Source organism: Globicephala melas, chromosome 1 (genome assembly GCF_963455315.2).
Source record: "Globicephala melas chromosome 1, mGloMel1.2, whole genome shotgun sequence".
Classification (NCBI taxonomy): Eukaryota; Metazoa; Chordata; class Mammalia; order Artiodactyla; family Delphinidae; genus Globicephala; species Globicephala melas.
In genome coordinates, this window is record NC_083314.1 from 67,121,272 (window position 1) to 67,134,751 (window position 13,480).

Genomic DNA, 13,480 nt, shown 5'->3' on the forward strand with positions numbered 1-13,480 from the left:
CATTTTAAAATTTAATGAGTTACCAGCATTTATAGACTGAACTTGTAAAATTTCATATAAAATCAGGGTTTTTGGATTTTCTTGAAAAATGGGAAGGTATTGGAAACTGGGTGCTCATTCTCCAAGGGAAATTGGTTGGATGTAGCAATTGTTCCCTTCAGATAAAGTCAGTGCTCCCTTGCTCATCGTAGTACCTCCCACCATTTTCTTACGCCCACCCAGTGTAAAATACTTTATACCTGACCATGATGGGTATTTGGGTTTAGGACCCCTTCTCAAGACAAACCGCTCACTGCTTCATTACACACCGGGTATTTTCAAGCACCGTGTCTCTGCCTGGAAAGACTTTGCTTTCTACAAAAGCACTCAGACTTCTCTAAGCGACTGCTTCAATTCCTTCTTCTAGCTTTCTCTGACCATCCCCTCAACCGGGTCACCGCAGCATTCTGGTCATACCTCTATTAAAACCCCAATCACACCGTACGTACAAGTTTTTCTCTTTTACTAGGATGTGAGTGCCTGGAAGCCAGCGGCCCACGATTCATTGACGTTCGCGCCCCAAATCCGTGGCCCGGCATCTAAACACAGGCATTCGGTACGTGAGGTCAAACTCCCCACTTTACGCAAACCCAGGCTAAACTACCTACTCGACCTTAGATGTGGGACTGAGACAGAAACGCAGACGAGTCAAAACAAGTGGACTCTGGGCGAGAAGAAAGCACACTCCAGCACCACCGTGAGCAAACGCTGCCGGACGAAGGTTCCGCCTCCGTAACTCCGTTTCAGCGGCTCCAGTTCCAACTCTCGCGAGATTCGGCCTGAGCACCAGCCCATAAGTCCCAGAGACATACAGCTCGGTTTCCGCGGGATTCTCGCGGTAGCGCGAACCGCCAGGAGGAGCACTTCCGGCGCTGCGCCCAGGAAGCGGAAGTGAGGCTTCCAGGCTGAGAGTGAAGCTTCCAGGCTTTCGGTGTGTTACTCGGCTGTCCTGAAATCTAGGAAAGTCGTTTTCGTTTCACTTTCCCTGGCATTCGAGCGCTTCACCCCTGGCGGGTGGGAGTGCAGAGACTGAAGCGCAAGATGAGCACCATGTTCGCAGACACGCTGCTCATCGTGTTTATCTCCGTGTGTACGGCTCTGCTCGCCGAGGGTGAGAGCGGCTGCTTCTCTGACGTTTGATCAGTCCCCGAGGGAAGGATCCTAGGCCCTGGGTCCCTCGAGCCTAGGGAGAGGTCGCGAGCCTTGGCGGGGGTGGGAGTGGGTTTCATCTCCATTCCAGGGAATCTTACCTCCAGGAGCGGGAGGGGTAGTGTGGAATCGATTGCCGAGGTTTCTTCGGTCTAGGGGAGGTTTCACTTGCGTGTTTGTGAAGACACCTTCGTATCGTGTCACAGTTTTGGTTGAAAATTCAGTTGTCTTAACGTTTGAAAAAAGTTAACTGTTGGTGAATACAAAGCAAAAAATTGAAATCCATTCTTATCCAACGGTAACCACTAATAAAGGCTGTTGTGACCGTTCCAAACATTTCACTATTAGCATGCTGCTTTTAATGTTTCAGGTATAACCTGGGTCCTGGTTTACAGGACAGACAAGTACAAGAGACTGAAGGCAGAAGTGGAAAAACAGAGTAAAAAATGTGAGTATGGGGCTTCCCTGGTGGCGCAGTGGTTGAGAGTCCGCCTGCCGATGCAGGGGACACGGGTTCGTGCCCCGGTCTGGGAAGATCCCACATGCCGCGGAGCGGCTGGGCCCGTGAGCCATGGCCGCTGGGCCTGCACGTCCGGAGCCTGTGCTCCGCTACGGGAGAGGCCACAACAGTGAGAGACACGCATACCGCAAAGAAAAAAAAAAAAATGTGAGTATGGCAACATCCTTTAAAAACAGTTTCAATACATCAGGCTCACTGAGTGCATGTTCACAGTACATATTTTAGGAGCATCAACTGATGTAAAAACTTCATAGGAATACAAAGGTGAATCTGACTAGAATTGAAGTCTGTTTAGAAATATAAGATTTTCTTTTTTTTAAAGAAAAGTTTTTTAAATAAATTTATTTATTTATTTATTTTTGGCTGCATTGGGTCTTCGTTGCTGCGTGCAGGCTTTCTCTAGTTGTGGTGAGCGGGGACTACTCTTCGTTGCGGTTTGTAGGCTTCTCATTGTGGTGGCTTCTTGTTGTGAAGCACGGGCTCTAGACACACAGGCTTCAGTAGCTGTGGCACGCAGGCTCAGTAGTTGTGGCTTGCGGGCTCTAGAGCACAGGCTCAGTAGTTGTGGCACACGGGCTTAGTTGCTCTGCGGCATGTGGGATCTTCCCGGACCAGGGCTTGAACCCATGTCCCCTGCATTGGCAGGTGGAGTTTTAACCACTGCGCCACCAGGGAAGTCCCCAAATATAAGACTTTTATGCAGAATACGTCATACAAACCTCAGTGGAGTAACTGACAAGAGAGGTACTTATTATGTGCTGTGGTGGTTCTAAAGAAGAGACCCCATTCAGTTGTGAGGGGCCATGGAAGCCTTTGTGATGCAGATAGCCTTGCAGTCCTTCATGCGTAGTTAGAATTTGGACAGAAGATGAGATGAGGAAGGAGTTCCAGACAAAGGATATAGCATATGTGCAAAAAGGGAAATTTTAACTAGTAAGGTGTGTTTGGAGAACAGCAGGTCATAATGATTGGTGTCAATGTAAGTGGTGTCTTCAGGGATAAGCCAACTTTCATTTGGGTCTGATGGTTGAAGGAGTATTTGAGGAAAAGTTTAAGAACAAGTTGAGTTTGTTGTTTTTGAAATAAAACAAGAATTCCACAGGATACAGCTGAGGGGGCTGCTATAGGTATAATGTGAATGGTTCCTTACAAGCTTGATTTGGTTTTCAGTCTCCTTTTCTGCCTTATAAAGATTAACTCTAACTTTCACATCTTAAAATTCTTGTGACTTTCTGTATTCTATGACTTTTCTGTATGTCTTCATAAGAGTTTGAAGTTTTCTTTTTTACAACATCCCATTTCTAATATCCACATAGTAACAATTTGTGGTCAGTTGTGTAAAATTATTCTCCTTTTCTAGAAAAGGAGATTGAGACTCAGGTTAAATGATGTATTAATGTCTCAGAGCAAACAAAGAATTAGAAACCAAATTCAGGCCTTTTAAATTACGGTTTACTGTTCCTTCATTTATTCAGTGTTGTTAATGCACCTCAACATATTTAAAACCAAACTCATTATCTTTACCTTCACACATGTGATCCTTTTCCAGTATTTCCCTATTCGGTGAATGGTACTTCCTTGCTTCCAATGGTGCAAGCCAGAAACCTTACTATACTTTCTTCATTTGGCTTTCAGGACACCACACTCTCTTGGGTTTGCACTTACCTTGTCAATTGGTCGTTCTTTTGCAGTTTCCTTTTTGGTTCCTCTTCTTGACTTCCTGTTGTTGGGAGTGACTCAAAATTTATTTTTTTCCCTCTATACTCCCTTAATGAACTCATTTATGTGCTCTATTTGCCAGTGACCCTCAAATTTATATCCTTAGCCCTCTCTACTAATGCAAGATTCAAATATCCAACTATCAACTTGTTAATTCCATTGGAATGTCTAATGTATATCTCAAACCCAACCTGTCCAAATTGAACACTGTTCCTCACTTCCAAGCCTGCTACATTAGTAGCCGTCACAGTGTCTTGGTCAGTGGTAATCCCGTCCTTGTGTAGGACATAAGGACATAATCCTTGTGTAGTTATCTTTGACTCTTCTCTCACAGCCCAAATCCAGTACTGTTGGGCTGCCTTCAAATATATCCAGAATCTGCCCACTTTACATCACCTCCACTGCTAACTACCATAGTCCAAACCACCATCATTCTTTGCATGAATTATTGTGATAGCCTCCAGCAAGTGGTCTTGTTTCCCTGTAATCTGTTCCCAAGATAGCAGCCAGAATAATCTTTTTAAAAGTATATCGGGGCTTCCCTGGTGGCGCAGTGGTTGAGAGTCCGCCTGCTGATGCAGGGGACACGGGTTTGTGCCCCGGTCTGGGAAGATCCCACGTGCCGCAGAGCAGCTGGGCCCGTGAGCCATGGCCGCTGAGCCTGCGCATCCAGAGCCTGTGCTCCACAACGGGAGAGGCCACAACAGTGAGAGGCCTGCATACCGCAAAAAAAAAAAAAAAAGTATATCAGATCATGTTCCTTCTCTGCTCATAACTCTGTGATGGTGTCCCATTTTGATTCGGAGGAAAAGCTAAAGTTTTTACAGTGGCCTACAGAGGTCCCCTGTTACGGCTCTGATCTTCTTTCCCTCTCATTCACTCTGCTCCACCCTCACTGACCTGTTTGCTGTTCCTTATTACACATCAGCCTCGCTCCTGTGCTGGGACCTATCTAATGGCTGTTCCCTCTACCTAGAATGTTCTTCTCTGTGATATCTGTTTACCTAACCCTTGTATCTTCAAATCTTTGTTCACAGCTCACCTCAGTGAGTCTTAACTTGACCACCCTATTTAAAACTGCAGTCAGCCTACCTCCTGTACCACTGCCGCTCCTCATCTTCCTTATCCTGCTGTTTTGTTTTGTTTTCATTCATCTGCTACAATGAATGCTTCACTAGGGCAGGGTTCTTTTTTTTTTTAATCATTGTTGTTTACTGATGTATCCCATGCACCTAGAAAAGTGGCTGGCACGTGGGAAATGTCTAATAAATATTTGTTGATTCAAATACTTCCTTCTGTCACCCTGTATGTGCAGTCCACTCTCAACCCCTGATCCTGTTGTCCTCCTGAAGAGTTTTCAGTCTTTCCACATCTCTTCATTTCCACCACCATCACTTAGCCTAAACTTCTATCACATTTCATTTGATTTACTGTGATAGACTCCTCATTGCTCCACCTGCAGCCACTCAAATTTATTCTGTTCAGTAACACCTGGAGTAGTTTTTCAAAACACAAATCTGATTGTGTTATTTGCCCTTCTTAAAACACTCAATTTCTTCCCATTGCTTTGAGGACAAAGGTGTGTCCTACAAGGTCTAGCGTGGTCGGGTACCTCCCTCTCTCCCTCTCCGACCACATCTGCGTCATGTTTTTCCCTCCTTTCTATTCTCTAGCCATCCTCTGAACCAATCTTGCTTTTTCCTACTATGGAGCTGGGCTTTTGTATCTACTTTTTCCTCTGTCTGGAATAATTTTCCCTTCTCATTTGTCTAATAAACTCCTAGTCATTCTTCAGATCTCAAAGCCTTATTTAGTCTCCCCAGCAGGATCAAATCTTTGGATCATGGACCTTAATTTATCCAGATACTTCTCCTTAGAGAACTTATCATAATTACAATTTTTTCTATATATGATTATTATTCAAATAATGTCCTCTCCCCAACTGAACTGTAATTTCTATGAGGGCAAAGGCCCTTGTGTCTCTAGCACTTAACACAGGTCCTGGCACAGATTCACTACTTGATAAAAGCATGTTGAATAGCTTAAAGAATAAATGATCTCTATAACATAACATCACATGTATTCTTTGTGAGGAATTGTTCTGCTATGATCATAAACTAGTTAGCCAGCATGCAGAGGCATCCAAAGACAAATTTCTTCATATCACATGTATCATGGAGTAGTCTTATGGAATACAAAACACCTTTAGTTTCGAATTTGTTTTGATTAATATTCTCATACCTTAAATACTTATATGAATTTGCTCTGTAGATTTTGGGCTTCCTTAGTATCCACAACTAATTGCCTTGTTTCTAGTTATCTGTATTATAGAAGTTAAGTCTCCTTCACCTGACACCTAAATTCAAAGTAATAGTTGCCAGGCAAAGCTTTCATGGTTGTATTTTTTAATATAATTGACTAATGTGTTTGCTTTGAAGATAAGTATGAGGTAGGTTGGTGATGATTGGAATGTCTCATGGCATTTCTTATGGTCTTAAGTCCTCTATTTCAGATAATCTATCAAAACTCAGTGAACATGCACAGACATAGAAAACAGATTTATGATTATCAAAAGGGAAGGGTCGGGGGAGGGATAAATTAGGAGTTTGGGATTAGAAGATACAAACTACTATACATAAAATACATAAACAGCGAGGTACTACTGTATAGCACAGGGAACTATATTCAATAGCTTGTAGTAAACTATAATGGAGAAGAATCTGCAAACGAACTTATGTATATATGTATAACTGAATCACTTTGCTGTACACCAGAAATTCACACAACATTGTAAATCAACTATACTTCAATTAAAAAAAAAAACCACAAGAACTCAGTGAGCATGTATTATTTTCATTTATATGATCAGTTGACACGTATGATTGCTTGCTCGCTGTAGAGGTCACCATGATGAGTGCAGTACGCAATGAATGGGCATAGATACTGTCTTCTAGATATTTGTAATCAAATGGATAACTATTATTTTGCATGGGATATTTAATAGGAAGAAATAAGGTAAATTCCCTCTTTGAACAAACGTCTTAATTGCAAACATAATCCCTTCTGACATTCTGTGTTCAAAATTTCGTATGGATCCAGGCAAGAAAAGTTTGTAGGGACCAAATTTATAGATGGCCCATGGGAATTCCCTGGTGGTCCAGTGGTTAGGACTCCACGCTTCCACTGCAGGGGGCACGGGTTCAATCCCTGGTTGGGGAGCTAAGATCCCGCAAGCTGTGCAGTGTGACCAAAGAAAAAAAGAAAAAAAAAAAAGAGAGAGAGAGATGGCCCAGGCATAGAACTTGTACATAACTTTGATTAACATGTTAAAGGATCTAGTGGAAAATGTAGACAATATGCATGAACAGATGGGGATTTTCAGAAGACGGAAACTATAAAAAAGTGTCACATGGAAATGACAGAAATAAAAACATATCAGACATAAAGGATCCTTTGAGGAAATTATCCGATATGCAAGGCCTTAAAAAATTTTATCTCAGCCAACTATTGGAAAATACACCACACCAAGACAAATGAGTAAACCAAGAAGAAAAGGAAGATATGAACTCCAGGAAACAAGAGCTCCAACACAGGACTCAGGTGAAGGGAATCGCCCGGACGATGATGAAGGCAGATTTAGATCTGACATTCTTAGGAATGTCAGCTGTGCACCAGGCTGAGCTTGTAAGAGGGTGCTAGGAGAAACTTCTTCAGGAAAATTTATAATGCCTAGTGATCTGACTTTGTACAGGAAAGATTTAGACAGCTAACTAAGAATTTGGGGCTGAATTAGTGATAAGTACGGAGACGACCAAACAAATTTTAAAATGCCATAAATCTAGGAAAAACTTGCAGGAAGTTAAATAGTTTGCTGCATAAATTACCTGTGAACAGTATTTTCATGATCATAATTTTGTAAATGTTGAACTCACATTTAACCAAAATTACAACTATAACAATGGATTTTATGATGTAACTAGCTTATTTCAAGATATAGGGGTTAAAAGAAAAAAAAAAAACTTTATGGGAGTTCCTTGGTGGTTTAGTGGTTAGGATTCGGTGCTTTCACTGCCATGGCCTAGGTTCAGTCCCTGGTCGGGTAACTGAGATCCCACAAGCCACTGGTGCTACCAAAAAAAAAGGATATAGGGGTAAATATCAAAATAATCAGCTAAAAGAGGTAAAAGTGGTTGCTCTTTGAAATGAAGGAAATAGGGAGTGGGGGTAAGCATAAGACCATCGCTTATCTTTAAAACTGGCTCTTTAAAATAAATGAGTGTTTTACTTTGGTTATTTATTTTTTTTAACTATTTTGTATTGGAGTATAGTTGATTAACAACATTATGTTACTTTCAGGTGTACAGCAAAGTGTTTCAGTTATACGTATACACGTATCTGTTCTTTAAAATGTTTTCCAGTGACAACTCTCATTGGATGATCACCAACTTGTAGACTATTAAAATAGCTACTACCTGATATTTTAAACTTAGATAAAAATCTAATCTATTCACAACTTCAGGCAAACAAAAATTCTTTATGAGTCTAAATAAGTAGGCAGCCACAGTTGAAAAAGTAGAAATTTTCTGTCTATTGAAACAATTTTGAATCAATCAGTACATTTTGGACTTTGATAGCTAATAATGAATTTAAGGTGACTAAAGTGTATTTTCACATATTTCAGTGAACAAACCAATCAATAGTAATAAACCAAACTGAAAGGAAGCCTTGCTATTTCGTCTACTCTTTGTTCTGTAATAAAGCGATGGGAAGCACAGGCTCAAAATGTAAAAGAATAAAATGAAATGAAAAAATTAAAATAATTAAAACCTCAAAAAAATTTGTAGGGTTTTTGAGGAATACAAAGAAATATAAATATATTTGAATCAGAATTAGGTGTAGATTTTGTATCTTGAGCAGATCTGATCAGAGGCATTATTTGGAGAATACTGGTGTTACCTACAAAACTGTCTTATTGTGGTGGGGCCTTTGACAAAAGATGCTTTCATAAAGGTACCAAGCTGTTTGATTTAGGTGGTCACTAGACTTATGAGTGTGCTCTAAATGTCAGTAAGTCTTTTTTCGTTGTGTCACTTTAATAATGTAGACCAATGAAAGAACACTTCAGTAAATGAGAAAGATTTAAAGTACTATATGTAATTGGATTCTTGTAACAAAATTATTTATTTGAGAACATTTATTAAGTACAAATTATTGTAAAGTATGAAGTATTTCTTTAGCTTACAGTGCAACAGGGAAGCTTTTAGAGTAATTTATAAACTGTTTGACAACTCTAATTCAGAACGCAGCAATACCAGGTCATGGGCAAAAAATGTGTTTCATAGTAGACGTCTTTTATTTTTGTCAACTCTGATATCTCCATTTCTTTTCTTTCTTTTTCTTTTTTAGAGGAGGATCTCCCTTTATTTTTTAAAATTAATTAATTAATTTATTTATTTTTGGCTGCCTTGGGTCTTCATTGCTGTGTGCGGGCTTTCTCTAGTTGCTGCGAGCAGGGGCTACTCTTAGTTGCGGTGCGCGTGCTTCTCATTGCGGTGGCTTCTCTTGTTGCAGAGCACGGGCTCTAGGCGTGCGGGCTTCAGTAGTTGTGGCACGTGGGCTCAGTAGTTGTGGCTCGCGGGCTCTAGAGCGCAGTCTCGGTGGTTGTGGCGCACGGGCTTAGTTGCCCTGCGGCATGTGGGATCTTCCCGGACCAGGGCTCGAACCCATGTCCCCTGCATTGGCAGGCGGATTCTTAACCACTGCGCCACCAGGGAAGTCCAGTATCTCCATTTCTTGTTATGGGATGAGGTTCTGGTGAATAAATATCAGCAAAAAGAGTTTCTTTGCAACTTCATGAGGTTAAAAAACCATTAGGTTAATTTATATTATCCCTAGAAAAGATTTATCTAGTCTTAATCCAGTGTGCTAGAAGATCAGGTTAATGTTCATTGTATTATCTTATATTTCTATTCTCTAGCCTTCTGACTTTTTTTTTCCCCCTTGTTTTTTATTCAGTCATGGTTAAATGCCAAGTAGCTGTGTCATAGTCCTTCTGAGGTGGGAAAGATATTTTTTGTTTCTTTGGTTAATAATAATGATAAAGAATAAAGCATCAATGTTTCTGTCCATTTTGTCTTTTAAAATGTTATTTCTGTAACATCTTGTAGAATTTGACTTAATTTCCTTTTATGATCTCATACCAGTAGTTCATTCTAAATCTCTGTCTTGGGACTTCCCTGGTGGTCCAGTGGTTAAGACTCCAAGCTCCCACTGCAGGGCACATGGGTTAGATCCCTGATCAGGGAACTATGATCCTACATGCCGCCTGGTGCGGCCAAACAAACAAAAATATCCCTCTTTTTTCCCCCTATATATGTCATGTTTTATCTTTTTATCTACCTAGAACAGTACCTGTCCCTTAGACACCCAATTCACACACACATTTTATTATAGTCAGAACTTTACCATTTTATTTTAGTCAGAACTTTACCATTTTATTTGTAATAGTGGAGTTAAATTGAATTTTATATTTCTTTGATAAAGGAGTAACACCAATTTTCCTTTTAGAATTCAGCATACTTAATATACTAAGGGAAAGATTCCTACCTGCCTATTCTCTTTAATGCATCTTTTAGAAATAATACATGTACTGTACTATTTGCTAGTAAAGGAAGTATACTAAGATAATATAAGAAACAGATAATGTAAATAGAGTAAAGGTAATTTTTGGTGTATCTATTGCTAGTCCATTCATAGGTGATTAAAGATAGTAAATATTAAATATAAATACATTAACACTATTCTTCTTCAAAAGCTTACTGTTACTCTATTGTCATATTAATTGAAAGCCTCAAAAAAATTTAGTCGTAGCTTTTTTGGCTCTCCTGATCTTCCTACCCTGTGCATGTGTTGCCATTTTTCTATACTATAATTGTTACTTGATTATGTGCCCTCACTAAATTGCTTTTTAGAGGGCAAGGATCATGTTTATCTTTTTATTTACCTAGAATGGTGCCTGTTAACTTAGGCAGCCAATAACTGAATGAATGAATGCCCACCTTCTATGGTGAATATGAGAATGGCACTACAATTAATCACCTGAGAGCAGAATTTTAAAATTGTGCTTAGACTCTACCTAAGGCAATCACCCACAGCTAATGGTCTGAAAATCATCTCAGTTTTGGTTATGACTTTGTGTTTATAAAGTCCTTTATGGGTATTTAATTAATGATGCTTACAATATTGCTGTTTTATTTTTAGAATATTGTGTCTACCTTTTACTGTCAGCAGGTGTGGGAGCATACCAGTTAACCATGACCATAATCAAAGGCAGCATGTAACTTTCTTGTAAGCTTCTTTCATTGGTTCAGCTGTGATAAAACATCCTTTGTTTCTTTTGTGTAATGCATAATTAATTTTTATTGTGTTACTATGTTGTTTACAGTGGAAAAGAAGAAGGAAACAATAACGGAGTCAGCTGGTAGACAACAAAAAAAGAAAATAGGTAAGATGAGTTATTGGTATACAAAATATTGAAGTTTCTTGGAAGAAATAAATTCTTAGATAATGAAAATGTAATAAAGTATTTAGTAGTGGTAACTTATGTTTGTATAGTTTTATGGTCTACAAAGCACTTGCATATGTTATCTTACTTGATTCTCTCTCTTGTTTTTGCTCTTAGGTTTGAAATTTCAGTTTAGTGAAATGGTGTTGACAGTCATGGCTTTTGAACTTGGCTGAAGGTTCTTGGCATAGTTTGTAAAAGGGTATTGTTTTTCTTATCTGAGATGATTATTTCCAGTTAAGTCTGAGTTACTTGTATTTATTGTTGCCATAACTTCCTTACTGAGAATTGACTGGTGATGGAGATCTACCAAGATGTAGGAAATTTTCTGCTGAGTAATTTTACCTAGTCTGCAAAATAATTATACGTTTTTGGTTTTCCAGTGTAATTTAGAATTTAATACAGAATGTAGTTCAGTTCCAAAAAGACAATTTATAAGTGACTGCCTGTGATTTGTATTTATACTTTATGATGCTTCCTGATTCTACAGTCAGAACAAAATGGTTGTGAAATTGTGTATTTGGCTCAGAAACTATGTCTCTGTGCCTAGGTCACTGCTGTTAAATCCTGGGAGATTACTCTACCAGGCTAGACTATACAAGTGTTCTGTTCTGGTTAAAGCTTTTCAGTTTAGTGTAGGAGTATCAGATGTGCTCTAAATGGCCTTTTCATTTAGTTCCATGGCAAGATGCTACTGTACATCTGCTCTGTATGTGTCAGTCACTCTGGTGGGCATTGGAGAAACAAAGTAGGAAAAAATTCTGTCTTTTAAGACAGGGGTCCCCAACCCCTGGACCACGGACCATTATGGGGCCACACAGCAGGAGTTGAGTGGTGGGTGGGTGAGGGAGCGAAGCTTCATCTGCCGCTCCCCATAACTCCTCATCGTATGCACTACCACCTGAACCATCCCCACACACACAAACCCGCCCTCCTCGTCTGTGGAAAAATTGTCTTCCACGAGACGGGTCCCTGGTGCCAAAAAGGTTGGGGACTGCTGTTTTAAGAGGTCTAAAGAGGAAAAACAGATCAATGCAGTGTAATACTTACGTTTTAGAGAGATATTCTGAGTGTCATAAAAGTAAAGAAGAAAGGATATCCAAACCAATCTAGAGGATCAGGTTTTCTTTAAGAGATAATGCTTAAGCTGAATCTTGAAGCTTTAGTGTGCGTTAACTAAGTAAAAATATAAATAAATAAAATACTGGTCAGTTGAGTTCTTACCATCTGCAACACCCTGAAGTAAGCACTTGACATTTAATTCTCTTAACAATGGTATGTGGTAGTGAACAGTGTTACCTCAATTTTAGAGATGAGAAAATTGAGGTTTAAGTAACTTGCTCTTGGTCATTCAGTGGTATGATGGATTAAGTCAGTGGTAGAGAAGGGGTTTGAACCTAGTCATTCATAACTTTAAGAATCTGCAGCTTTTTAAAATAAGTTTATTTATTTATTTATGTTTGGCTGCTGTGGGTCTTCGCTGCTGTGCATGGGCTTTCTCTAGTTGCAGCGAGCAGGGACTACCCTTCTTTGCAGTGCGCGGGCTGCTCACTGCGGTGGCTTCTCTTGTTGTGGAGCATGGCTCTAGGCACGCGGGCTCAGTGGCTTGCAGACGCTAGAGCACAGGCTCAGTAGTTGTGGCACACGGGCTTAGTTGCTCCACAGCATCTGGGATCTTCCCAGACCAGGGCTCGAACCCGTGTCCCCTGCATTGGCAGGCAGATTCTTAACCACTGCGCCACCAAGGAAGTCCCAAGAATCTGCATTTTTAAGCCTTGTATATTCTCGGTAGAAGGATAGGCATATACAAAAGCATAGAGGGCTCAAATAGCAAGGTATATACCTGGAACTATAAATAGTTTAGTATAACAACTAAAAAAGAAGGTATGTGTAAAGTACAAGCAGACAAGCCTTGAGAAATAAGTAGGGCCTAAACTAAGGTAAGGAGGTTAACGTATGCAGAAGTCTTCCCGTAACCATTAAGGGATTTAAACAGATTTGAAATCAGATTTTAAGGAAGACAACTCTGGCAATAGTTTGGAGGATAAATCAGAGAGGGGATCATTCTGGAGGCAGGGAAGTTATGAGGCTTTTTAAGTATCCTAGGCATGCAAATGGCAAGAACCTGAACCTAGGCATTGACAATGGGAATGGTGCAGATTCAATGGATATAGAGGAAGTAGATGTAACAGGACTTGAAGGCCTTTTTTTTTTTTTCTTAGTTTTATTTATTTATTTGGCTGCATTGGGTCTTCATTGCTGCACACAGGCTTTCTCTAGCTGTGGCGAGCGGGAGCTACTCTTCATTGCAGTGCGTGGCCTTCTCATTGCTTTGGCTTCTCTTCGTTGTGGAGCACAGGCTCTAGGTGCGGGGGCTTCAGTAGTTGTGGCACGTAGGCTCAGTAGTTGTGGCTCATGGGCTCTAGAGCACAGGCTCAGTAGTTGTGGCACATGGGCCTAGTTGCTCCATAGCATGTGGGATCATCCCG

At 40.2% G+C, this 13,480-nt stretch overlaps 1 protein-coding gene across 2 annotated transcripts in view; it reads left to right on the forward strand.

The window, feature by feature from the left end:
* The first annotated feature begins 919 nt into the window (after window positions 1–919).
* TMCO1 (transmembrane and coiled-coil domains 1) overlaps window positions 920–13,480 on the forward strand; it is a 46,326-nt gene continuing 33,765 nt past the window's right edge. The window contains exons 1-3 of one of the 2 annotated variants that reach the window (XM_030848244.2): window positions 920–1,150; window positions 1,559–1,636; window positions 10,872–10,931. In XM_030848244.2, coding sequence (XP_030704104.1) covers window positions 1,081–1,150; window positions 1,559–1,636; window positions 10,872–10,931 — 208 coding nt within the window. In that variant the 5' untranslated portion in view covers window positions 920–1,080. The remainder of the gene's footprint in view (window positions 1,151–1,558; window positions 1,637–10,871; window positions 10,932–13,480) is intronic. The other variant, XM_030848245.2, reaches the window with a different exon arrangement.